Source organism: Bos indicus, chromosome 12 (genome assembly GCF_029378745.1).
Source record: "Bos indicus isolate NIAB-ARS_2022 breed Sahiwal x Tharparkar chromosome 12, NIAB-ARS_B.indTharparkar_mat_pri_1.0, whole genome shotgun sequence".
In the NCBI taxonomy this organism is placed as follows: Eukaryota; Metazoa; Chordata; class Mammalia; order Artiodactyla; family Bovidae; genus Bos; species Bos indicus.
This window is the reverse complement of record NC_091771.1, coordinates 26,193,395-26,218,003: the sequence shown is the minus strand read 5'-3', so window position 1 is coordinate 26,218,003 and position 24,609 is coordinate 26,193,395. Positions and strand designations below refer to the sequence as shown.

Here is a 24,609-nt window from a genome sequence, read left to right as displayed (position 1 = left end):
ATTTTCGGCCATTCTGGGTCTTCATTTCTCTATTTGAGGCAAGCAAGGCCTGCTCTCTATTTGTGATGTTTGGTCTTCTCATTGCTGTGGCTTCTCTTGTTGTGGAGCACAGACCATTGGTGCACAGGCTTCAGTCTTTGTGGTGCTTAGAGTTGGTTGCTCCAAAGCATGTAGTATCCTCCTAGACCAGAGGTCGAACCAGTGTCCCTTGCATTGCAAGGCAGATTCTTAGCCACTAGACCACAAGGGAAGCCCCTGCTTTATGCTTTTTCAAGTGATCTTCCTTTCGAATTTATTGTTCTAATTGTTCTCTGCCTGTATAAAAAATGTAAAGGTTTTTTGTATATTGATTTTAAATCTTGAGAATTTAGTAAAATTTTTATTAATTTGTAAGTTTTGGAATAGATTCCTTAGGATTTTCCATGGAGACCGGTACAAGATTTGTATATGTATTTTTTCTTTTACAATTTATATGCCTTTTATATATCTATTTTTCTTATCATTTTACATTAGCTTAAGCATCCAGTATAATGCTGAATAGAAGTGTTTGGAGAGGAAATCTTGCCTTATTCTTAAAAAGTGCATATTCATTCACCATTAAGTATGATGTTTACTGTAGATGTGTCATAGATGCCTTTTATCAGTTTAAGTTCCTTTATACCCCTACTGCTAAAAGTTTATTTAATGAATAGTTTTGTATGTTCTCAAATGATTTCCTATAATGATAATGGGACTTTTGTTCTTTATCTGTGAATCTATTGAATTACAGTGTTTCATTTTTTCATTGGTAAAACCTACTTCCTTTCCTGGGATAAAATGTATGAAGACATAATTTATTTTATTTTATTTTTTTTAACGTGCTGCTGGATTTGACTTGCTGTGTTTTGTTAAGATTTTTTCTGTGTCTATGTTCATAAGGGTTATTACGCTATAGTTTTTTGTTGTTCTTCCTGACATAGTTTTCTGTTTTTATTATCATGATATTGTTGGCCCACAAAATGAGTTTGGAATTGTTCCTTCATTTTAAAATTTGAGGAAACTATTGTGCAAAAATGATGGTCATTCTAAGTAATTGATAGAATTCATCTGTGAAATGTAAATTTCCATGTTACTCTCTCCATACACCTCACCCTCTCCCTCCTCCCCTACCCCCGTGTCCATAGGTCTTTTCTCTATGTCTGTTTTTCCATTGCTGCTCTGAAATTAAATTCATCAGTACCATCTTTTTATATTTCATATGTATGTGTCCATATGCAATATTTATATTTCTCTTTCTAACTTACTTCACTCTGTATAATAGGCTCAAGGTTCATCCACCTCAATAGAATTGACTCAATGTGTTCCTTTTTATGGCTGAGTAGTAGTCCATTATATATATATTCCACAGCTTCTTTAATCATCTGTTGGTGGACATCTAGGTTGTTCTCATGTTCTAGTTATTGTAAATAGTACTGCAATGAACATTGGGGGTGAATGTGTCTTTTTCAATTGTGTTTTTCTAATTGCTTAAGGTAGAAGCAGAAGTGATTAATTTGAAATCTCACACCAACAGTAAAAAATCTGCCTGCAGTGTGGGTGACCTGGGTTTGATCCCTGGGTTGGGAAGATTACCTGGAGGAGGGCACGGCAACACACTTCCAGTGTTCTTGCCTGGAGAACCCCATGGAGAGAGGAGCCTGGCGGGCTACAGTCCACGGGGTTGCAAAGAGTCAGACATCATTGAACACACAGATGTGGGTTCAAATACAATTTCCCCTTCCCCCTTGGTAACATAAACATTTAATGCTACATATTTCTCTAAAGCACTCTTTTACTGTATCCCATAAATGTTGATGTGTTATGTTTTCCTATTCATAGAGATAAAAAGTAGTTTTCCTTGTGACTCCTTCTTTGACCCACAGTTTACTTAGAATAATGTTCCAGATATTTTGTTAATTTTTTCCTGTTATGTATTTTTATTGATTTTTTACTTAATTCCGCTGTGTTCTAAATTTTAAACTTTATTGAGAATTCATTTATAGCCCAGGATATTCTCATTCTGGTGAATATTTGATGTGTATTTGAAATATGTTGCTTGATAGAGTGATTTATTTGCCTCTGTAACAGTTAGATCAGAGAAGGCAATGGCATCCCACTCCAGTACTCTTGCCTGGAAAATCCCATGGACGGAGGAGCCTGGTAGGCTGCAGTCCATGGGGTCGCTGAAGGTCGGACACAACTGAGCGACTTCACTTTCCACTTTTCACTTTCATGCATTGGAGAAGGAAATGGCAACCCACTCCAGTGTTCTTGCCTGGAGAATCCCAGGGATGGGGGAGCCTGGTGGGCTGCCGTCTATGGGGTCACACGGAGTCGGACACGACTGAAGTGACTTAGCAACAGTTAGATTGTGCTTAGTCACTCAGTTGTGTCTGACTCTTTGAGACCCCATGGACTATAGCCCACCGTGCTCCTCTGTCCATGGGATTCTCCAGGCAAGAATACTGGAGTGGGTTGCCATGCTCTCCTCCAGCGGATCTTCCCAACCCAGGGATTGAACCCAGGTCTCCCACATTGAAGGTGAACTCTTTTCCATCTGAACCAGCAGGGAAGCCCAACAATTAAATTAAGTTGATTGACAATGAGGGATTGATTCTGGATACCAAAATTTGAGGATGCTCAAGTCACATAGTTGGCCCTCTGTATCCAGGTTGCCTGCTTTCAAGGATTCAACCAATTGAGAGGATCTTGTAGTACTGTAGTATTTATTGGGGGAAAAAAAAATCCATGTCTTATTTAAGGGGGTGGCTGTTAAGGTTCTAGTATTTATTTTCTTTTCACATTTAGTGTTTTCTCTAGAGTTTACAATATGCATTCTTAACTTATCACTCTGTACCTTCAAATAATATACTACCTCAAGTATAGGGTATGAATATCTTCTAAAAGTGTACGTACATTTCTCCTTTCTTGTCATTTGTAATCTTTCTGTCATTGGTTTTACTTTCATGGGTTACAAATTCCTTAATGTATTATTATTTTTTGCTTTAGATAGTTTTCTTTTAAAGAGTTTTCAAAATGAGAAAAAAGAATGTCTTTTGTATTTAACAACAATCTTAACAATTCTGCCTCTCTCTGGTTTTTTTGTGACATTTCAGATTTCCATCTGATATTGTTTTCCTTCTGTTGAAAGAACTTACCTTAACATTTTTTTTATAGTAAAAGTCTGTGGGCAGCAGACTCTCTCAGCTTTTATTTGTCTGCAGAAGTCTTTACTTTGTTTTTTATTTATGAAATACATTAATGTTTTCAGTGTTTGCCTGAGAATTAGAATTTAAAGGCATATTGTAGTTTGGCATTTAACAGATTTAGTTTTCCTTCAAACATCAACTGGCTCCTTGCTAGCTCAATGTATTTATCATCTTTGCTTGTGTAGTCTGACAAAACAATTATAAAAAAATGGTTGTACTGCTTTTAATAAAGTGCATGTTGTTTAATACATACTTTATAGAAGGCACTTACTGTGTGATAGTCATTCCCTTTGTTTTTTTCCTCCCTTCCCTAGAGTTTTTATGGATGGTATTTGTAGCAGCAATTGTTGTACTCTTGGGTATAGTTATTTCTATACCACAGAAAGATCGTCAATATAAATTACTTGTAGAGAGGCCTGGTGGGAAAGAAACAGGAAAAAACAATTTTTTTTCTATTTTTCTTGCCTTGGTTTTTTGGGTATAGGATCATTAATTTTTATTGTGTTCACGTCCAAATTATAAAGTGCTTTTCTGTTATTTACTGAACATTTTGCTGAAAGTCATTTATTATACATGTTAATGTGTAGCACCATATCTGGAAGGGTAGATGACTGGTGGAAATACATATTTATGTCTTGTGGATGATCTGTCTGGTAATGATATACTTCTTAATTTTTTATGATATTGAAAAGAGAATTCTGATGCTGACACTGGCTTAGGGACCTTGGGAAGCTTACTTAACTTATGCTCACCTCAGTTGCCTTGTTTGAGGTTCTCATCTTAGAGTTATGAGAATAAATGAGGCTATATGCTTTAATTACTCAAGACATAACATGTTCACAAAATGGTGGTTCTTCATTATCTTGTTTCTCACTTTTTTCTTTCTTTGTAAAATTATATACATGTATGGGGTTTCCCAGGTAGCTCAGTGGTAAATAATTCACCTGCCAATGCAGGAGATGCAGGTTCAGTCCCTGGGTTGGAAAGATCCCTTGCAGGAGTAAATAAATGGCAGCCCACTCTAGTGTTCTTGACTGGGAAATCTCATGAACAGAAGGAGCCTGGTGGGCTACAGACCATGGGGTCACAAAGAGTCAAACGTGACTGAAGCAACTGAGCATAGCTTTATACTGAAGATCAATTCTTTAGAAAATATTAATTCAAGAGCTTTATACTTTCTAAAAGTAATTTGATTGGCTAAGAGTAGAAGACATCTGTATACTAATAGAAAACAAAATGTAAGCTGAAAGACAGAATAGAGGATGGAGATAAGATAAAAGTAGTTATCAGATATTGAAGAGAAAATTATTTTTTTTCTTTTGATAGGCCATTCTTTCCTGTCACTTTGTGTGTCTCATAATTTTTTTTTGAAAATTGGACGTTTTGAATATTGTTAAGTGGAAACTGAAAATTGAATTCTTTTCCTTACTCTCTTTTGTTTGTAGTTAATATTGTGGGTTGTTAGCGCTATTAAGAAAAAGATAATTATCTTCCTTTTTCTGTGCTGGAGATTTCTTCAATACTTAGGCTGTTTATATTTCTGCCATAGCTTTTACTTCTACTATTGTAGAACCTAAAGGTCAGCTACAAATGAAATCTTAAAGTCTTTGTAAGCCTTTTCTGAATGTGTGACGTGCCCTGGGCATACATGTGGCTTTCTGGATTACCCATTATCCACCGTATACCCACAATTGCCTTCTTTCCCCATATCTTCCTTGCCAGGCTTCTATATCTGTCTGTTGCTTGTGTCAAGTGTTGTCTTGCTCCAGACTGCTGCAGGTAATATGTGTGACTTTAAATGCTCTTAGCAAAAGTGTCCTAACTCTTGAGACGTTATGAGTTGGGTAAAGCAAAGGGAATTCTTTGGGTCTATCCTTGACGGAGCTGCCAGTCAGGTTTAGACTCACAGTTCTTTGAGAATAAGGTCCTTAGTGCTCCCTTTGGAACTAGCAGCCTTCACCATGGTGCAGGCTGGAGTCCTTGTAACTACTGAAGTCTGGGCTGCGGAGATTGAAGGTGGGATAGTGCTTCTCACCACAAAACGATAACTTCTTTTTAACCAAGTCTTCCTTTGTTTATTGTACATTTTTTACTTTATTTCAGAAATTTTCAGAAGTTAATGTGCCAGTTTTTCCAGATCATTAGTGTGTTTGTTTCTTTCTGTCTCTCTCTCTCTTTTTTTTAGGAGGACATAACTGCCCAGTCTGCTGTTTTTTGGTGACATCATTTCCAACATTCTTTTTCAAAGGAAGATGTTGTAACTGATTTCACTTGAAAATAGAAACTGGAAGTGAAAATATATTTAAGCCTGATTTTAATAACTAAAAATTGTGTGCTGAATACTTAGCCTCTTACTTAGACAATAATGTCTTCTAAATTTTACCTGTGAAACCTTACATATTTTCTAAGTGATAAAAGAAGAAAAAGTAAGGCAACCAAGGGATATAAACAAGAAGGAGGAAATGTTTTCTTTGGCTTTGTGATCATTGCTGGAATATTAAAAGTTATATAGCATTAAGAGCAATTCATTGCCGAAAGAGAAAAGTGGATTATGGTAGTAGAAAGTCTGGCTTACAACCTGATGATGGACCATGAATTCGTGAAGTCCTCCTGCAAGCTTGCTTCCTTCCCTCTTCCTCTCATTCGGCCATCTTTTCATTCCATGTTAAATATTGAATAATTTGCATAGGTTTGTCAGTGTGCCAGTAATCCGGATAAGGTTGATAGATAAGAAACGGTCCTTACCCTTACAAAGCTTACTGTAAAGTGAGGGTTAGAAAAAAATTTGTAAACATCTGGGATATACTGAAATGATTGTGGTGATTTGGATAGGTTGTAATGAGAGTTCAGGGAAAGGCTCTGTTTGTAGTTAGTAGGAGGACTTTCTGCATTAAGTGCTATTTAAACTGATATTTGGAGGCTTCAGTTCAGTTCAGTCACTCAGTCATGTCCGACTCTTTGCAACCCCATGGACCACAGCACACCAGGCTTCCCTGTCTATCACCAACTCCCAGAGCTTACTCAAGCTCATGTCCATCGAGTCAGTGATGCCATCCAACCATCTGTCTCATCCTCTTTTGTCCCCTTCTCCTGCCTTCAATCTTTCCCAGCATCGGGGTCTTTTCTAAGGAGTCAGTTCTTCGCATCAGGTGGGCAAAGTATTGGAGTTTCAGTATTTCAGTTTTAACATCAGTCCTTCCAATGAATATTCAGGACTGATTTCCTTTAGGATTGACTCCAACACTCACATCCGTACATGACTACTGGAAAAACCATAGCTTTGACTAGACAGACCTTTGTTGGCAAAGTAATGTCTCTGCTTTTTAATATGCTGTCTAGATTGGTCATTTGGAGGCTTAATGCAAGTTAAAATTAGAAGTTGGGAGAGAGCCCTATCTCATGAATAGGCAATAACATTAAAAAGAGTTTTAAAGGATTCCCTGGTGGTCCGGTGTTTAAGAATGTGCCTTGTAATGCAGGGGACATGGTTTCTTTCAATTCCCAACTGGGGAACTAAGATACCACATGCAGTGGGGCAGCTAAGCCCTCCTGCCACAACTGGAGCACGCACGCGCTACAACTAAGACTGGATACAAGCCAAATAAATAAATATTTGTTTTAAAAAGAGTTTTACATGAAATGAGAAATGGCGTTACAGAAATGTTCTTAATGATAGTAGCTAGGGACTGGGAGGAGAAGGCAATGGTACCCCACTCCATACTCTTGCCTGGAAAATCCCATGGACGGAGGAGCCTGGTAGGCTGCAGTCCATGGGGTTGCTAAGAGTCGGACACGACTGAGCGACTGAACTGAAGCAATGTTATCTAGCTTAGAGTTTATCCACAGAGTTGCAAAGAAATCCAACAGGTTAATGATTATCCAGTTTGATCTAATTAACATAAACTGAATTATTCTTACAATCCTAACTAATAATCTTTCAAAATAAAGATAAAATTTAAGACTCAAAAAATAAAAGATACTTGAATTGCTAGTTATTATAAACCATAGAACTTTTAGAAGATAGTACATTTCCATGTCATGATTTTATATTCTAAATTTTTATACAATAATTTTTATGCTTTAATGTAAACACAATTTAGTTAACTAAAAAAGAATATTTTGTTTATTTTCTTATTTATTTTTTTATTGCCAATTTTCATGTAATTGGGCCTTCAGTTTTCTTTACTGTGATTTACTATCTCTGAATGTTTCATTTCTTACCCACAGAAATCATTTTGTCTTTCTTCATTTTACCCATACACCATTCTTCAGTTCAGTTCATTTCAGTTCAGTCGCTCAGTCGTGTCCGACTCTTTGCGACCCCATGAATCACAACACGCCAGGCCTCCCTGTCCATCACCAGCTCCTGGAGTTCACTCAGACTCACGTCCATCGAGTCAGTGATGTCATCCAGCCATCTCATCCTCTGTCATCCTCTTCTCCTCCTGCCCCCAATCCCTCCCAGCATCAGAGTCTTTTCCAATGAGTCAACTCTTCACATGAGGTGGCCAAAGGACTGGAGTTTCAGCTTTAGCATCATTCCTTCCAAAGAAATCCCAGGGCTGATCTCCTTCAGAATGGACTGGTTGGATCTCCTTGCAGTCCAAGGGATTCTCAAGTCTTCTCCAACACCACAGTTCAAAGGCATCAATTCTTCGGCGCTCAGCCTTCTTCACAGTCCAACTCACATCCATACATGACCACTGGAAAAACCCTAGTCTTGACTAGACGGATCTTTGTTGGCAAAGTAACGTCTCTGCTTTTGAATATGCTATCTAGGTTGGTCATAACTTTTCTTCCAAGGAGTAAATGTCTTTTAATTTCATGGCTGCAGTCACCATCTGCAGTGATTTTGGAGCCCAGAAAAATAAAGTCTGACACTGTTTCCACTGTTTCCCCATCTATTTCCCATGAAGTGATGGGACCAGATGCCATGATCTTCGTTTTCTGAATGTTGAGTTTTAAGCCAGCTTTTTCACTCTCCTCTTTCACTTTCATCAAGAGGCTTTTTAGTTCCTCTCACTTTCTGCCATAAGGGTGGTGTCATCTGCAAATCTGAGGTTTTAAGGCACTGATTTTTTTATAGAGCTACTATGACATGTCCCAGATTTATTTTTTAAGTTTATACCCTTGACTTCATAACAAGGCATTTCATTACATTTTTTAGTCTAGATTAGAAGTTTGGATCTGCCACCTAACTCATGTGTGACTTTGTTTATATTGCTTACCCTCATTTATCTTCAGTTTCCTTCTCTGAAGGCAACTATGTCTTTTCCTCATAGTGTTGTTAAAGAATTGTTTAAATAATGAAGACTGATTGTTTCTACTTTTTATTGTATGTATTCTTTGATAAATACTGAACTATAATATCTCCCTAATGGTGGAATTATAGTTATAAGCAGTTAGCCTCCTTAATACTAATGTGTTAACACTAATGTGTTAAAAATTAATAGGGTTAGAAAGACCATCTGAAAACATACGTCCATTCTGTTATAACGCATATAGTAAATATTGTTACAGTTTCTGGCAGTGAAATCAAGGAGCTGTAACTTTTTTTTGTGTGTGTAATTAAGTGATGTGTAGAAAGGGGCATTTTTTTTTTAATTGTGAAAGATGGAAACTTAGGCTTCACATAATAGCCTGATTGTTAGAATTAAACATTATAATTGTTCATTCCTTTAAAAACAGAGTTGTTTTTTTTTTTTTTTTTACTACTGAGCCCATTTCTGCTACTTATACATTTGATAATGTTTCTTGATTATACTAGATTCTATATAAGCATTTACAACTAATTAAGGAGATCAGTCTGAAGAATTTGTCAGTGTTCTTCCATTGTAGTGTATGCTAATTTTACGTACGTTTATTCTGAGGCTCACAGAATTAAACTTTGGAATCTACTTTTTTTAGTTCAGTCAGTAAGTTGTCCACGTCATTCTTTTTCAACCTACTTTTTTTCTCTGTATGGTTTGCTTCTTGAGAACCTCTTCTGAGTTACTGATCATAGGTCTACAAGTTGACAGTAGTGACACAAGTCAGTTGGATATATAAATATGAATAAATAAGCAGTTCTTGGTTTGAAGATGGCATAGTTAAAATGTTGCTGGAGTTTGTTTTGCTAGATTGACAAGTAATATCTAAGGGAGTACACAGTCCATAATAATTTATCATTTACCAGAAACATAAAGGTTACACTGGCTGTTTCTTTGTACTTTAGATGTATGTGGTCAGATGACTACTTTTTTTACCTCAAAGTTGGGGTTAGAGAGTAAGTAATATCTAATTTTAACTCCTTGATTGAATGCTCCTGACTTTGTTACTAAGTGCTTATAACCCAGCTACTTTATTTATTTAATCTTCACAACAGGCTATTAGCTAGGAACTTTTATTCCCATATTGTAGATGAATTGACTGAGGCTTAGAGATGTAGCATCATTAAAGGTCACATAGCAAGTGAGTGGTACAGCAAAAGTCAGCAAACAGGAAGTCTGAATTCAGAGCCAACCTCTTAACCTTCCTCATAGCTATTTTTGTTAATAAACCAGAAATAGGAGGAGGAGTTGAAATTGTTTGCCATGTAGAAGTAAAACCAAGGTTTAACCAGACAAAATATTTAGTTCAGTAAAAGGTCAGCATAAGGTTATAGTCTCTTATAAAATTGAATTTTGGAGCTGTTACAAAGAAAATAATATATGCAGCATATAATATTTCACAATTTGAGAATACTTTGTTTTTAAACTCTTAAATTTTAGAAGACTTTTAAAATGTTCTTAAATGAGATTTTATTGCTTTTTTGAAGTTTTGTAAAGAAAGACTTAGTGGATTTTGGTCCTGGGTTCTCTATCTACTAGTTTTGTGAAATTTTTTCATGTTGCTTGAACTTTCTGTACCTGTGATTCCTTACCTGTAAAATGAAGATAATAATCGAGTTCTTTGTCAAGCACTTAGAAAAGTTCTAAATGACATATGAAGTTCAGTTCAGTTCAGTCGCTCAGTTGTGTCCAACTTTTTGCGACCCCCTGAAGTACAGCATGCCAGCCTTCCCTGTCCATCACCCAGAGCTTACTCAAATTCATGTCCATTGAGTCGGTGATGCCATCTAACCATCTCATCCTCTGTCGTCACCTTCTCCTGCCTTCAATCTTTCCCAGCATGAGGGTCTTTTCCAGTGAGTCAATTCTTTACATCAGGTGGCCAATCAGCTTCTTCATCAGTCCTTCCACTGAATATTCAGGACTGATTTCCTTTAGGATGGACTGGTTGGATCTCCTTGCAGTCCAGGGGCTCTCAAGAGTCTTCTCCAACACCACAGTTCAAAAGCATCAATTCTTTGGTGCTCAGCTTTCTTTATGGTCCAACTCTCCCATCCATACAGTACACGACTCAGTGGACCGTTTTTGGCAAAGTAATGTCTCTGCTTTTTAATATGCTGTCTATGTTGGTCATAGCTTTTCTTCCAAGGAGCAAGCATCTTTTAATTTCATGGCTGCAGTCACCATCTACAGTGATTTTGAAGCCCAAGAAAATAAAGTCTGTCACTATTTCCATTGTTTCCCCATCTGTTTGCCATGAAGTGATGGGACTGGATGCCATGATCTTCATTTTTTGAATGTTGAGTTTTAAGCCAGCTTTTCATTCTCCTCTTTCACTTTCATCAAGAGGCTCTTTAGTTGTTTGCTTTCTGGCATAAGGGTGATGTCATTGGCATATCTGAGGTTATTGATATTTCTCCTGTCAATCTTGATTCCAGCTTTTGCTTCATCCAGTCCAGCATTTCTCATCATGTACTCTTCATATAAGTTAAATAAGGTTAAGTAGTGTTGTTATTATTGCAATTATCTTCCCATCTATATTATATTATGTGCTCATCCATCTGTATTAATGAACACCTTTAATGGATGGAAAATTAATTCCACTTCTTGAGTCTAATCTCTAGTCCCTAATCTTATCTTCCTTTATTTCCTCTTTCTCAGCTACTCACTGTTTGTCTTCTTTTATACTTTATATAATTTGTAAGCCAACCTCAACCTTTTTTGGAATAAAATAGAATATATGTAAATATACATTTTTATTTCTAGAACTTAGCACTGTTAGTGCATGGGATTTTTGTGTCCACAGATATATTTCTATTTCTTAGAACAGGAAGTTCTAGTCTTTAATAAATAAAATATCTATTGAATGAGGAAATAAATGACTTCAAATTTGTCACATATTTTGTATATGCCTGTTAGCTTCTGCCTAAATTTCCTATTCTCTAGATCCAAAAGATATCCAAGTTGTTAATATTTTTCTTAAAAGTGGTACTGATTACTGTATAAACTTATTCATGTGTGATTTGACCAGTATAGAATTAAGAGGATCATCATATCTTTTATTCCATGTGTATTTGTCTGTCACGGTACTTAAAGGAGCATTTAGGAGGGACAGCAGTACTTATGACTCACTTAGCATAATGTCACAAGTCAAATATGTTGCCACCTTTCCCAGTTTACATGTTTTTTTTGTTTTTTAAGTACCACTGGATATTAGGTATTTCTCTTTTAAACAATTTTACCATTAATTTTTTCAACATTTATTATAAGTTTGCTAATATAGTTTCTCATTTCTTCATATTCTATACATGGAGATTAGACCCAGTTATTCTTTTTTTGTTACATCTTTTTTGTCAGTCTAGTAATATAAAAGAAAATGAGTTTCCATGCCTTGACATTCATCTTTAGTGATCTGCATCTTCTAGGATTTATCCCTTTTCAGACTCAGTGCCTTTTTTAAGAAGATTTGTCCCGGAACTTACCTCTTAGTCATTTGTTCTACTTTGCTCTATTCTTCTAGATTTGAAATTGCCTTTTCCCATTTGAAAGAGAAAAAAAAATCTCTTAGATAGTTTTATTTCTTACAGTACCTTTCACTTATCTGTAGTGACATTTTTTTAATCAAAATTAGTTTTTGACTAGAAAACTTGAAATTTTTTAGACTCCTAATATGTTTTTGCTAGCTAAATATTTGTTTTGTTGTATATATAACCTCTCATATTATCATTAGTAATTTTTTTCTGTTTCTTTTCAGCTGGTTGGTGGAGAATTTGACTTGGAGATGAACTTTATTATCCAAGATGCTGAGAGCATAACGTGCATGACAGAGCTTTTGGAACACTGTGATGTCACATGTCAAGCAGAAATATGGAGCATGTTTACAGCCATCCTACGAAAAAGTGTTCGGAATTTACAGACTAGTACAGAAGTTGGGCTCATTGAGCAAGTATTGCTGAAAATGAGTGCTGTAGATGACATGATAGCAGGTATGGGATTATCTGATAGGAAAGTATAATTTAAATGTTCATATACTTCTTTTATTCTCTAGTTTAATATACGTTTGTTGAAGCTACTTTGTTTTAAAATAGATAAGTCAAGATGTATTGGAAATGTGCCTTTTATATTAAGAGAAAACCTGAAGAATGAAAGATGATTTCTGTTATTAGACAGATATAATTACTATTTTGGTTTTCCAGGTTTTAGAAAATCTGAGTAATGTGGAATAAGTGCTCTGAGATCTATCAGAAAAAGGAACAGTACCTTTCGATGTAGAACTTAAACTTTTACATAATTAAAATACTACAATACATATTACATTTCTATAAAATTAGTACTTTATTAAAAATTCTCTGAATTCCATCTTCTTCAGTCTGACATTTATGGAACAGGAAATGCTAAAAGCCTTAGGACAAGCATGTTGTGATTTTTGAAAGTGTCAATCTTACTCTGATATTTTCTGGAAGAACTTTTGTCTTAAATGCAGACATTGTGGATTAGACAATTTGAGTGAAATTTCAAGATAAAAGTTTTAATAATTTTGTGTTGTTATGTGTTATTTGAAATAATAATTTTGATATGTGTAATTCTTCATCATCAGTCCTTTACTCACCTGCAAATCCATTTCCCTGTGGTTAAATGCACTTAAGTAAAAATATTTTGAAAGATGGTACCAGAGCACCAGCTATTCCCAGAAAATAAGGAGTTTGTGATGATTCTCTTAAGCCATGAGTCTTTAGCCTAACTTTCTTCTGACATGAAAAGGTTTCATAATTCTAAAAGTGCTAGTATAATTCCTCACAATATCTGATCATATCTGATCCTTAAAAATAATTCAAACACCAGAAAATCCTCTATAATGTGTTGCTTTATGCATAATTAGTATTAATATCAGTAGAACAAAATATTAAACAGGAAAGAAGGAATGAAGAACAAAGATCAATGCTTTTTAAAATTTAAACAATATTTCACAATTTTGTTTTTCTTATAGAATATGTTAAAATCATTTGTAATTGCTTTCAAGGTGGCATGTATCTCTATTTAGAATAATTTAGCATTCTCTGTCTTGGTTACTGATGGTTAACTTGAAAAATAAGAATCAAAATTAAAAGGTATTTTTGATGGAGATATGGTACCATTTCGCTAAATTTTAGCATTAGCATGAATTTATTTGTATAAATTTCGTGTACACATGTTGTATAGAACATCATTTGATCTTTAAATCCTCATATCTGAGCTTAAACCCTTAAAATTTTTTCCCTTTTCTTTCTTTCTTTTTTGTAAATAAAGTGCACTTTATAGAGTACATTTTAGAGAGTGAGCCACAATTACGAACGTACTTCATGAGTACATAATTCATGAGTACTGAAGTAAGGTGATAGTAAGCTTGATATTACCAAGAAGCTCATATCTTCACATTTTCTGTTATATAAAGCCTCTTAGTTCCCTTATCCCTTATTCTCATTAATAGTATGGATAACACAAATTTTTCACTTTTTGTTATTTAAACATTAAAAAAGTGTTAGAAAAATTTCCTCTACCTTACTTTTCAGTAGAGAAATTAGAATCTAGATAACATACTAATGAAGCCCCAGTAACCACCAAAACTCTACTAAGTTTTCATTCTGAGTATTTTGTAACATGCTACATTAAACAAGATTCTTTTCATGTAATAATGTTGAAGGTATCACTAGAAGGTGTTTAAACATCTGTTGTAAATTGATAGTATATTTTCATAGTATTTTTTCTTCTTTAAAAATTTTGTATGAGAAAAGAAGAATTGTTATAGTGAAATTAATACTTGAGGTGCTTATGTTACCTGTATAATAAATAAGAAATTTTAATAATTATGTAATTAAATGCAAATTTAGTAGATCTTTTTTTGTGACGTATATAGGAGATGAGATAAAGGTTTGGAAATACAATTCTTTTACTGTAGTATGTGTAGACATACCTGAAAGAAATCTTCGATGAAGATTTTGCCATTTCAGCTAGTTGCTTTAAAATGCTTAATATTAACTTGAGGTTTTAAGGTGCTTGGTTTTTATCTAGAATTTTTTCTTAGAAATAGATCACCTGGCTAATATGTAGTAACTTTGAACATTTTTATTATTTGAATAATGAATGATCTTTCATTAAAAATGTCTCTTTAAAATGGCATATCCACAGTCACAGTTTTATCATAGAGATTGCTTATTTACAATGGTGTTATGAGTAAGTCAGTTTATTGATGACTTAACCATATTACATTTCTATTTTGAAATACATACATAATAAATATTTTTAAAATCTCAAAGTTCAGCTATTAATCTGTGATATTAAATAATGTATATATCAATAACTAATTATTTCAGTTTATCCTAACCTAAACTATTAATTGATGATAAGCTTCTTATAATGTTTATATGTATTTATTATAACTTGTGTAGTATCTGAATTCTTAGTAAATGCTTTAGAAATTGAGATATGTAGATTTAAATGTTTAATATCTTGCACAGAATGACTCATAAAGGTACTATGACTCACAGTGTATAGAGATGAGAAAGTAATCAGAGACAAGAGATTAAATGTATAATTTTTTTCTTATTATGTAGTGAGCCGTTATGTCTCTTATATGCACATAAATACATTGTCATAATGGATATCACTAGTCAGGGGTTGAAATGGTGCTTCCATTTGGAGACTAGTGGGTAAAAATCAGAGCTCTGAAGACATATTGCCTAGGTTTGAATTTTAACTGTACCACTTACTAGAGTGTGTGCTTTGGCAATGGAATTAAGTTACCTGTGCCTCACTTCCTCATTTTTAGAAGAGGTTAATGATAATACTTAAGCTTGTTACAGGGATTTGTGAAGTTAATGCTTGTAAACCACTTGGAATGATGCCAGGCAAGGAGTGAGTACTCAGAATTGTTGCTGATGGGCGAAGGGATATTTCAAGAATATATTTTATTAAGAGTAGATAATTCCAAAACAAAATGTGGTCAAACATCAGTTTTCATTTGAAAATAACAAATTTACAATGTTAAATCATTGTACCTTTGCATATTTTTGCCTGTCTTTCCCTGCATATAGCAGATTTATGTGCATGTATGTATATTCTGGGAATTTATAAAATCATTTTTTTATGACTTTGCAAAGAGAACTTAATTGAAATCGTAATTCCGGGTGGGGAAAAAAGTCTTTAAAGTATTTTTTTCTTATATGATGATTGATAATTGTTAATTTGAATGGCTATTCATGAGGTTATTTGGCTATAATGGATGCCAATATATATGTAGAAATGACGAGATAACTTTTGCTCTTTCTAAAAGTGTATTACCTTGACAGATGACAGCTTATGACTAGAGTTCAGAATAACTTTATTTTCCTTTGAAGATCTTCTAGTTGATATGTTGGGGGTTCTTGCCAGCTACAGCATCACTGTCAAGGAACTGAAGCTTTTGTTCAGCATGCTTCGAGGAGAAAGTGGAATCTGGGTAAGCTGTGGTCAAAGGGAAAAGTATTCAGTATCAGTGCATTAATACTTAATGTTCAGCAGTTTGTCTCTAGAGAGCTATAAACTTAAATTGGTAATAGAAATTGTTCCTCTTAAATAGTACAGTAAATGATTTAAAAATAATTTTCTCTCTAGTTAGAAAACAGTCTGATGGTTAAGGTGATATATTAGATATTTTTGTTAAATTTGTACAGTGACATTTCTCTTTTTTGTTTCCTTAGCCAAGGCATGCAGTAAAATTATTATCCGTTCTTAATCAGATGCCACAAAGACATGGTCCTGATACTTTTTTCAATTTCCCTGGTTGTAGTGCTGCGGTAAGTTTTAAATACTTGTTTGTTTTAATTTACTTTAAGTCAATTCTATTATGCCATAATTTACCCACAGTCAATTCAGCAGTTTAAAAAGTACAGTTTGATGAGTTTTGAATAATAATCCCTTCACTGTCACCACAGTCATGATTTAGAACAATTCCATTACTCACCAAAATTTCCTTGTCTGTTTGAAGCCAGTTCCCTCTCCCTGGTCCTCTCCTTTGCAACCTTTGATTTATTTTGTGTTTGTATAATTTTACCTTTTTAAAAATTCATATAAATCAAATCACATAGTATCTAAGTCTTTTTCTGTCAGCCTTCTTTTACTTAGCTTAATGCTTTTGAGATTATCCATTTTATAATAGATTATCAGGGGTTTATTCTATTCCTTTTATTCCGAGTAGTATTACATTTTACGGATATATACTTCAGCTTTCTATTCACTAGTTGATGGACTTTTGGGTTTTCAGTTTTTGGTTATTATAAGTAAAACTATTAGGTCTTGAATGTAGATCTTTTCCAGGGGTTTTCTTATCTCTTGAGTAAATACATAAGAGTGGGATTGCTGGGTTTCTTATTAAGTGTATATTTCGTTTCATAATAAACATGCAAATTGCTTTCTGTAGTGAAAAACTTTGCATTCTCATAAGCAGTATATGAAAATCTCAGTTGATATGCATCCTGGATATTCAGTTCATTCAGTTCAGTCCTGTCTCTTTAATTTGAGACTTGTAAATGGTAGTATAAAGGTATCTTATTGTAGTTTTAATTTTGTGTTGCCCTTATGGCTGATATTGAGGATTTTTCTTGTATTTATTGGCTATTCTTAAATCTTTTGTAATGTTTATGTTCAAATCTTCTGTTCACTTTAAAAATGTGATTGTTTGTCTTGTTATCTCAAGAGTTCACTATATATCTGGGATATAAATTAATTTGGAAATGCATTTGTCAAATATTTTCTCCCAATCTGATGCTTGTCTTTTATTTTCTTAACAATATTTCTTGAAGTGCAAAAGATTTTAATTTTGATGAGGTTCAAGTAAAATTTTCTTTTATGTCATATGCTGTCTGTAGTCTAAGAATTGGTATAAATTCTTGGGTTATAGGGTTTTTTCTTTTCTGCATTCTACTGAAAGTTGGTTATATTAACTCTTATATTTAGGTCTTATGTTAGGATCGCACAAAGATCCCTTTGTGTGAATTTTTTAAAATATGGTGTAAAGGAACATTGGAAGTTAAGTTCGGTTTGTTTTAACATGTGACTATTAATTATTTCATAACCATTTGTTGAAGCAACAGTTCTTTTCACTTTGGATTATGTTGATACTTTTCTTGAAAACTGGCCATTTTTGTGTGGATCTAGTTCTGAATATTCCAACTCATGAAACACAGTATATTTCTCCCTTTGTTTTATTTTCTTTTGATTTTTCAGCATTTTGTAGTTTTTAGCATGCAAGTATTAAACATTTTTGGTTAAATTCATTCAGAAATATTCCATATTGTTTTGTGTTAATATGTAAAAATGCAAAATTTTATTATTGTTTACCTTATATCGTGAGACCTTAATAAACTTACTTACTTGTCCTAGCAAGTTTTAATAGATACCTTTTAATTGCATTTCATACTTTATTACACTGGCTAGGACCTACAGTTAGTAATCATAAGAGTTTTGACTTAGTCTTAGGAAAAGCATTAAATATTTCACCATTGCATATGCTATTAGCATTACATTTTAAGATAATGTCCTTTATCAGGTTGAGGAAATTCACTTCTATTCATATTTGCAGGGCATTTTTTTTTCACCATCAGTATGTTAATATCATTGTTGAATTTTGTAAAATGCTTTTTCTGATTTTATTGAAATGATTATATAGTTCTTCTTCTTAATCTTATAAATGTGGTGAGTTACAGTAACTGATATTTCAGTGTTAAGTCACCTTTGCATTCCTAGGAAAAAATCTATTTGATCGCAGTGTAGTGACCTTTTCATACAATACTGGATTTGATTTGCTAATATATTACTAAGAAATTTTAGTTATTTTTATGATTGATTTGAGGATACATTTTTCTTTTCCTGTAAAATCTTTCTCCGTTTGTGATCTTAAGAATCATAAGCTCATTTCCTCGTAAAATGAGTTGGGAAGTATTCATTTCTCTCTATTGAAGAGTTTGTGTAGTATGATAATACTTACTTTTGAATGTGGGCTTCCCAAGTGGTACTAGTGGTGCAGAACCCGTCTGCCAGTGCAGGTGACGTGAGAGATGCACCTTTGATCCCTGGGTCAGAAGGATTCCCTGGAGGAGGGCATGGCAACGCACTCAGCACACTCCAGTATTCTTGCCTGGAGAATCCCATGGACAGAGGAGCGGGCTACAGTCCATAGGGTGGGAAAGAGTCAGACGCGACTGAAGCAACTTAGCACACATGCACACACACACACTCTTGAATGTATGCTAGAATTCACTGTTGAAGCCATCTGGGTCTGGGATTTTGTTTGTGAGAAGGTTTTAAATTACGAATTTCATTTCTATAGATATAGGAAAGTTTTTTGTTTGTTTTGAGTGAACATTGGTAGTTTTGTGTCTTTCAAGTAATTCTTTTGGTTAATTTCAGTTATCAAATATATTGGCATACAATTTTCATCGTATCCTCTTATTATCCTTTTAATGTCTGTAGGATGTGTAGTGATGCCTCCTCTTCCATTCTTGTTACTGTAATTTCCCTCAGTCTGTCTCGCTGGAACGTGAAAGTGAAAGTCACACAGTCATGTCCTGCTCTTTGGGATCCCATGGACTGTAACCTGCTCAGCTCCTCTGTTCATGGAATTCTCCAAGCAAGGGAGTATTGGAATGGGTTGCCATTTCCTTGGATCTTCCTGACCCAGGGATAGAACCCAAGTCTAGCTGGAGGTGTTTCCATTTTGTTCCTCTTTTCAAAGAAATAGCTCTTTCAATGTTCTTGGTTTAATCATCTCAATCTATATGGTAATATTGTAGAGCATATGTGGAATTTTTGGCTATAAGAACAAATTTTGATTTCTGAATCCTCTAGTTCATTATTGTAGAGGACTAGTCTTTAATGTTTCTTGGCTTACTTTCATGTAAAAGATTAGTACTTTTATAATGGAATAGGGGTTGTGAGCCTGTAATGAAATAATGTACTGTTTAAGCACTATAACGTTGTGAAACATCATGTAAATATTTATTGCTCTTTGGTTATTTTAAGTACTTCAGTGTTCTTGTAATCTCCCATTTTTTTAGCCATTCTCCTAATTTTATATTTTTTCCTGAATATTTTGTTACTAATCTTTTTTTTTAAGTTACAGTTTCACCAACTATGAACAAAACATCGGAACATTTAAAAAAAATTACATGATGGAAGTCAATCATTTTACGTATCTATTTGTTAGAGTGGAACATATATAATCTGCAGAGAAAATACTGTCACTGTCCCTAAGTGGGTGAGGGTTCTCTTAGATATAATAGTTCTGTTCACACACATACATACTTCTAACACACTTTACAGAACTGTTGTTGATCTGATGTCTGATAGGTTTCAGTCTAAGGTATGGGAAAGAAGAGCAAAGTGTTTTGAATGAAATATAAGCAAGTTCCTATTTTATATATAGAATTGACAAAGTTTAGCTAAAGCTAATGAATGACTCTGGTTTAATAAATTGCCTAAATTGCCTTAGTATGGTTGCAGTTCATCATGTTTTTAGCCATTTGGCCATCAATTACCTATCAATATGCAATACATTTTACATACACAGAACACGCACAGAGATAATTTTAATGTCATTCGTAGTATATGTTTGAATTGTTTTTGCTCATGGGATATTGGTTGATTTATACTATCTATTCCCATTTTCCTGGTTTTCCCTGCATCACTCATTTTCATAAAGAGTAGTTTGGATCAAGGGTATATTCTGTGTAAAGGAGGAAGTAGGGAAGGAACTGGAACTTTTATAACTATTATTTCATTTGAGTCATACAGTCTGTACAAGATAAGTGACATTACTGCTGTTGTCAGTTAAGGAAACTAAGTAATAAGCCTCCTCAGTGTAAACATTGTTCATAGCCTTAAAGTAGAGTCACAACCTTAAGAATTTGCCTGATCTTAAATCCAGTATTTCATTTAACAACAAATTGGCTAATTATCAAATATGTTACTTCTGCTGTTGAACTGCTGAAAAATTTAGATAGGAGCTGATTTTAAACCCTTCCTATCACAGTGTTTTGATGATCTGTTTCTGAATGAGCATGAACCAGTGGCATTTTAGTAATAAAAAAGTACATAGTGTTTGGACCACTGCTCACATTGGTGCCTTTAGATGATTAAAATCATGATACCATTTACTTTCCCTCCAAAATGACCAAAATAACATATTAGGCCTTCTGAATTGTATTTCACATTGTGGAGATACTTTCTATGAGTTTTGTTGCCTCCATATGAGCAATTTGGTAATATTTACAGAGAGTTAAATGAGTTTTTCAGTGCTTTGTGTGAAGGTGAATGATAAATGTAAGATTACATTTTATATGCCCTGTCACCTTTATGAATATATTGTTTAGATTTGTTTTTCATGATTATTATCTATTTCATGAATTTGCTTAATTTAAGAAATAGTACATTTCTATATTCATTGAAATAGTTAACTGAACACATCCTATCTGAACATCAGAATCTTCTCCATTTGTATTTTTGCGAAATGAGACAGAAATGTAAATTTTGGAGTCAACCAGTCTAGGAGGCAGTGAGGGATACAGATTTCAGAGTTTTGTGGACTCACTGGACACAATGAGAGACCCTATTTATGGATACCAAAATATTGTAGAAGGAAGTATGGAACAAATGTGAAAGCAGCTTAAGTCCATAATCACAGACATAGTCCAAAGGAGATGCCATTATCACCATGGGATAATGGGTATTTAGGCCTGAATGATTTGGGAGTGAATGAACCTGAGTTCCATATTAGGCGGTCATCTCACAAAGTTAGCTTTTGTGCACTGATTAAAGGAGCATGTATGCATTAAAGAGTTGAAAAAAACTAGGGATACAAAGTGTACTTTATGAAAGACTTTGGTTGGTACATAAGTAAGAACAGGAAGTTGAGTCATACCCTGTAGAAATGGGACATTTTGGGTCCCCAAAACATTTTTTCTAGCTGTTACTTATTAAATTTAAGACTATACTTCAATAAAAGATAATTTTAGAATATACATGTAATAAAAAATAAATTTAAGAGAATGTCCTTGAGTAGAGTTAACCATCTTGTTGAAGAGATTGGCCATAAATAAAGATCCATATTTATCTATGGAATTATTGTTGCTGTTCAGTCGCTAAGTTGTGTCCGGCTCTTTGTGACCCCGGGGACTGTAGCCTGCCAGGCTCCTCTGTCAATGGGATTTTACAGGCAAGAATACTGGAGTGGGTTGCCATTTCCTACTCCAGGGGATCTTTCTGACCCAGGGACTAAACCCGTGTCCTTTGCATCTCCTGAATTGGCAGGTGGATTCTTTACACTAGTGCTACCTGGGAAGCCCCAAAGAATGTTATTATATCATATAATATGGGAAGCAAGACCAAAGACTATTGTCATATCATTATCACTGAAACTTATTATATTTTTCTTTAGTGAGATTTTTCTTTTTTGTGTTGTATTTAGTTCACTGATGTTTGCAACTGAATGTGATTTAGGACTCTTTCCGTCCTACCATTTGGATAGTAACAAATGAGTACCACATGTCTTTTCCATGGTGGAAGAATAGTTCTGGAAAACTTGAAGAGCAGTTCAATTCAATTTCTTTCTTGCATCTCTTAGTTCAATGCATTGTCTAAGTTCTGATGTAGAGCTCAGTAGACCATATGATGAGACTGATGATGTATTAATAGAAACTGCTGGGGCCATTGGCTGGAAGTAAGAGATTGCTTGGATATGTGGAGTAATGGGGGAAAAGAGAAAGAGTGAGCTGCCCTCCTGAATGCTTATTAATACTGCAGTGGCAGTGTTGTCATGACTTGCTGTTGCTGATATGGAAGTGCACTTGGTAAGCTGATCATGGCAAGAGTTTGGAAACCATGAATCTAACCCTGTGCCTGTTATGTTCCACAGGCATTATGAACAAATGAGTACATGTAAGTTATTTTTATAATTCTGTAGAATCACCATTCAATGTCCTCAATAAATATTTCTCCTGTTTACCTTGGTACTCTGAAGCAGCTATAGTAGGTGATGTCTGGTTTAGTGAAACTTATGGATGTATCAGTTCAGTTCAGTTCAGTCGCTCAGTCGTGTCCAACTTCTTGCAACCCCATGAACTGCAGCACGCCATGCCTCCCTGTCCATCACCAACTCCCGGAGTTCACTCAAACTCACGTCCGTGGAGTCGGCGATGCCATCCAGCCATCTCATCCACATGGCAAGAATTACATTTTACTAACAAGCAAACAAAAAAATTCAGTAAAACATTTTCCTTTTTTAAAAAGTTAAAAAAGCTATATTGACAAAATGGACTAATTGCTTAGTATTAAAATCTGAAAGGACATGACATATTTGGAAAACTTGCATTTCATTTTTAAGGTTTCAGTCTTCATTTCAAATAGTATGTTTCCATTTATGTGTTTGTATGTGTGTTTTCCTTTTTTTTTTTTAAATGCAGTAGGCATTTTGCTACTTTGAGATTTTTCAGTGATCACATATTGAATGTTTTCTATGTCTTAAGTCACAATGCTGGGAGTATAAACTGTATTTCTGACTCTTTAGGAACTCTTTGGTATACATAAAAGTACCTTGTTACAACAAGCTACTAAGTGCTATGTGCTAGGGACTAACTCCTATGGGAAAACAATGAAACAAGAAACTAGGCTATGGTGAAGTTCAGGAGAGCTTCCCAAGAGAGAATTGTATTAGCCTGGAATTGAGGGGTAATGGTATGGACCTAACAGAAGCAGAAGATATTAAGAAGAGATGGCAAGAATACACAGAAGAACTGTACAAAAAAGATCTTCATGACCCAGATAATCACGATGGTGTGATCACTGACCTAGAGCCAGACATCCTGGAATGTGAAGTCAAGTGGGCCTTAGAAAGCATCACTACGAACAAAGCTAGTGGAGGTGATGGAATTCCAGTTGAGCTATTTCAAATCCTGAAAGATGATGCTGTGAAAGTGCTGCACTCAATATGCCAGCAAGTGTGGAAAACTCAGCAGTGGCCACAGGACTGGAAAAGGTCAGTTTTCATTCCAATCCCAAAGAAAGGCAACGCCAAAGAATGCTCAAACTACCGCACAATTGCACTCATCTCACACTCTAGTAAAGTAATGCTCAAAATTCTCCAAGCCAGGCTTCAGCAATATGTGAACTGTGAACTTCCTGATGGTCAAGCTGGTTTTAGAAAAGGCAGAAGAACCAGAGATCAAATTGCCAACATCCACTGGATCATCGAAAAAGCAAGAGAGTTTCAGAAAAACATCTATTTCTGCTTTATTACTATGCCAAAGCCTTTGACTCTGTGGATCACAGTAAACTGTGGAAAATTCTAAAAGAGATGGGAATACCAGACCACCTGATCTGCCTCTTGAGAAATTTGTATGGAGGTCAGGAAGCAACAGTTAGAACTGGACATGGAACAACAGACTGGTTCCAAATAGGAAAAGGAGTACGTCAAGGCTGTATATTGTCACCCTGCTTATTTAACTTATATGCAGAGTACATCATGAGAAACGCTGGACTGGAAGAAACACAAGCTGGAATCAAGATTGCAGGGAGAAATATCAATCACCTCAGATATGCAGATGACACCACCCTTATGACAGAAAGTGAAGAGGAACTAAAAAGCCTCTTGATGAAAGTGAAAGTAAAGAGTGAAAAAGTTGGCTTAAAGCTCAGCATTCAGAAAACAAAGATCATGGCATCTGGTCCCATCACTTCATGGAAAGTAGATGGGGAAACAGTGGAAACAGTGTCAGACTTTATTTTTCTGGGCTCCAAAATCAGTGCAGATGGTGACTGCAGCCATGAAATTAAAAGACACTTACTCCTTGGAAGGAAAGTTATGACCAACCTAGATAGCATATTCAAAAGCAGACACATTACTTTGCAAACAAAGGTCCGTCTAGTCAAGGCTATGGTTCTTTGTGGTCATGTATGAATGTGAGAGTTGGACTGTGAAGAAGGCTGAGCGCCAAAGAATTGATGCTTTTGAACTATGGTGTTGGAGAAGACTCTTGAGAGTCCCTTGGACTGCAAGGAGATCCAAC

The 24,609-nt window shown here is 34.8% G+C and overlaps 1 protein-coding gene across 5 annotated transcripts in view; it reads left to right on the top strand.

Moving 5' to 3' along the window:
- The window catches only part of NBEA (neurobeachin), a 674,548-nt gene that overhangs the window by 81,207 nt on the left and 568,732 nt on the right, over positions 1–24,609 (top strand). For all 5 annotated transcript variants that reach the window (XM_070800567.1, XM_070800569.1, XM_070800566.1 and 2 more), the window contains exons 2-4: positions 12,291–12,522; positions 15,910–16,010; positions 16,252–16,347. In XM_070800567.1, coding sequence (XP_070656668.1) covers positions 12,291–12,522; positions 15,910–16,010; positions 16,252–16,347 — 429 coding nt within the window. The remainder of the gene's footprint in view (positions 1–12,290; positions 12,523–15,909; positions 16,011–16,251; positions 16,348–24,609) is intronic.